The sequence below is a fragment of the Hippocampus comes genome, unplaced genomic scaffold, assembly GCF_001891065.2.
Source record: "Hippocampus comes isolate QL1 unplaced genomic scaffold, H_comes_QL1_v1.1 scaffold10, whole genome shotgun sequence".
Classification (NCBI taxonomy): Eukaryota; Metazoa; Chordata; class Actinopteri; order Syngnathiformes; family Syngnathidae; genus Hippocampus; species Hippocampus comes.
This window is the reverse complement of record NW_017805001.1, coordinates 1,238,458-1,241,617: the sequence shown is the minus strand read 5'-3', so window position 1 is coordinate 1,241,617 and position 3,160 is coordinate 1,238,458. Positions and strand designations below refer to the sequence as shown.

Genomic DNA, 3,160 nt, shown 5'->3' with positions numbered 1-3,160 from the left:
CCCCAACCCCGCCGACAAGATCGAGTCCATCCATTTTTCGGACCAAATTTCTGGTCCAAAAGTTATGCAAGAGTGAGTATCATATTAAAAAAAAAAATATATATATATATATATGTATATATATATATATATATATATATATATATATATATAAACAATTTACAGCAGTTTTGTCTGATATTCATCCCCTGTGTTGCTTTTCAGGGAGGGTCAGCCTTTAAAGCTACCTGAAACAAAGAAGACATTGCTGTTTACATTTAATGGTCATCATTTATTTGTCTTTACTACAACACTCACTGAGGGACCATGCCATTAATTGTCATTGTCATGGTCTCTAATCCGTTTTGCGTGTGTCATGTAGTGCCTGGAATGGGCAACACTTCTCCCAAAGACATGGACGCTCTCCTGCCCCTCATGAACATGGTTATCTACAGCATCGATAAAGTCAAGAAGCTGCGTCTCAACAGAGAGGTACACTCACACACGCACACACACAATAAATAATTACACACATGCAAACAAATAAACACACATGAATAACAAACACAATCAAATTCAGACTAAACAAATGTGAAGGTTGCAAAGCACTAAAGAGTCCTCCTGCTGCCCTCCTTCGTCCCGCAGGGGAAAATGAAGGCGGATCGCAACCGTGCCCGCGTGGAGGAGAATTTCCTGAAGCAGACGCACGCTCAGCGCCAGGAGGCCGCGCAGACCCGACGCGAGGAGAAGAAGCGGGCCGAGAAGGAGAGGATCATGAACGAGGAGGACCCAGAGAGACAACGCCGCCTTGAGGTGCCGATACACGCCCAGAGCTGTTATTTATGATTCTGCTTGCTTCAAAAGGATCACACAGTCACCAACAATAAACATTGCATCCTTTTCGTTTGTTCAGGAAGCAGCTCAGAGACGAGAGCAGAAGAAGATCGAGAAGAAGCAGATGAAGATGAAGCAGATCAAAGTGAAAGCAATGTGAAGCTCGCCCATCAACGAGTGGACGTTGCAAAAGACATTTTGTCATCATCTTATCAGCACACTTCACTGCATCATCATATTTTTGTCTTGGTGGGTTTTTAAAACTGCACCTGCTTTTACATTTGAAGCATCACCACTGGGTTCCATTGATTTGTTATTGCCGTCACTTGTCTTTCTTTTGCCTGCACAGTGTAGTTATCAGATGCATTCTGAATATTCAAAACTAGGCCAAAGTTTAGTTGTTGTTTTTTTAACACTCCTTAACATTGTTTAAAGCAAGGCATTATGAACTTAAGAATTGTCTTTAAACAAATAAAGCATGATTAAAGTATTAATTTTCATGTTTACAGCAAGATCTCTAAAAATCCTTTTTGAACTGCCAGGCATGTTTTCAAAGGTTCTCTACTGTTTAAAGAAAAGTCAAATTAAATTTTCTGTGCACCCGCAAACGCTCCCTAAAAGGTTCAAGATCTTGTTTTTTGTTGTTGTTGTTTTTAAATAACATTCCCTATTGTTTAAACAGGACGTCAGGTCAAATATTGTTTATAACATTATTTGTTTGCCCCGACTAGTCTAAACACAACATTCTGTTTATTATTGCGTTTGTAGAATATGAGTTAAGCAGTAAAATCCACCAGTTTTTATTTATCTTGTCCCTGCACCCCCCCAATAAAGACTTGTTGTTTGCTTGTGTTCAGGTTCCAGCCCATCTTCAGAACAGCTGGGAGAGCTACTACATGGAGATCTTGATGGTGACGGGCCTGCTGGCCTACATCATGAACTACATCATCGGCAAGAACAAGAACAGCCGCCTGGCCCAGTCCTGGTTCAACTCTCACAGAGAGCTGCTAGAGAGCAACTTTGCTCTTGTCGGTGAGTTGCCCGTGGTCACCATTTTTTTTATTATTATTATTATTTATTTTTATGATGATGCAACAACAACTGGAAATGGATGATTGTGCACACAGGTGACGACGGCACCAGCAAAGACGCAGTGAGTACGGGAAAGCTCAATCAGGAAAATGAACACATCTACAACTTGTGGTGCTCTGGACGTGTCTGTTGTGAGGGAATGCTCATACAGCTCAAGGTAAAGGACCAGGGTGTGCGTGCGTGTGTGTGGTACTGTGTATGGGTTTGTGTGGTAGTTTGGTGTGTATTAGTATTTTAGTTTGGAAGGGTAAGTATCGTACTTCAGTGGGAGGGTAGTGTGTGTGTAGAGTTAGTATTGTGTATATGGAAGGGGGTAATATTTAAGCCAGGTTTCGCGTGGGTCTGAATTGGGTGGAGTACTGTAGTGTTTGCGGGGGTGTTAGTGTAGTGCGTGGGGAGGTAGTATTGTGGGTGCGCGGCTAGTGAGGCGTGTGTGGTGGATAATGTGTTTTTGTGTATGTGTTCACATTTAATGGTGCATGTTTATGCGTTTGCAGTTCCTGAAGAGACAGGACCTGCTCAATGTTCTGGCCAGGATGATGAGGCCCACCTGTGACCAAGTGGTTGGTATCAAGTCAACAGCAGTGTTAACACATTCCCATAATATCCGCTACGTGTAGCAAGAAAGCGCAAATAGTTGTGTCGTTGTCAAATATACTCTGTGTCTTCATCGTTTTGTGCATAGCAAATCAAAGTGACTCTGAATGATGAAGACATGGACACGTTTGTGTTTGCTGTGGGCACCAAGAAGGCGATGGGCCGCCTCCAGAAGGAGCTGCAGGACTTGGTAAATACCTTTTTCCTCCAGTAGATGCCATTCCCCAATTAGTCGCCATGTGCATCATCCAAGAAAGACGCAAAGCATACATAAACTATCAGTGGAAGCTACGATTGTTGTTGTTGTTGTTTTTGTTTAGAGTGAGTTCTGCGGCGACAAGCCAAAGTCCGGAGCCAAGTTCGGCCTTCCAGATTCTTTGGCTATTCTTACGGAGATGGGTGAGGTCACGGATGGCGTGATGGACAACAAGGTAACGATTCTGAATTTATTTATTTTATTTTTTTTAATAGTATGATGTTTTGCTTCTTTCTATCATTCTGTGTGCTTGTGTTTCACAGATGGTTCATTATATCACCAACCACGCCGACAAGATCGAGTCCATCCATTTTTCGGACCAATTTTCTGGTCCAAAAGTTATGCAAGAGTGAGTATCATATTAAAAAAAAAAATATATATATATATATATGTATATATATA

At 41.8% G+C, this 3,160-nt stretch overlaps 1 protein-coding gene across 1 annotated transcript in view; it reads left to right on the top strand.

The window, feature by feature from the left end:
- ccdc47 (coiled-coil domain containing 47) overlaps positions 1-3,160 on the top strand; it is a 9,119-nt gene that overhangs the window by 4,739 nt on the left and 1,220 nt on the right. Inside the window, exons 7-9 of the mRNA XM_019896070.1 lie at positions 2,591-2,692; positions 2,823-2,933; positions 3,022-3,107. Coding sequence (XP_019751629.1) covers positions 2,591-2,692; positions 2,823-2,933; positions 3,022-3,107 — 299 coding nt within the window. The remainder of the gene's footprint in view (positions 1-2,590; positions 2,693-2,822; positions 2,934-3,021; positions 3,108-3,160) is intronic.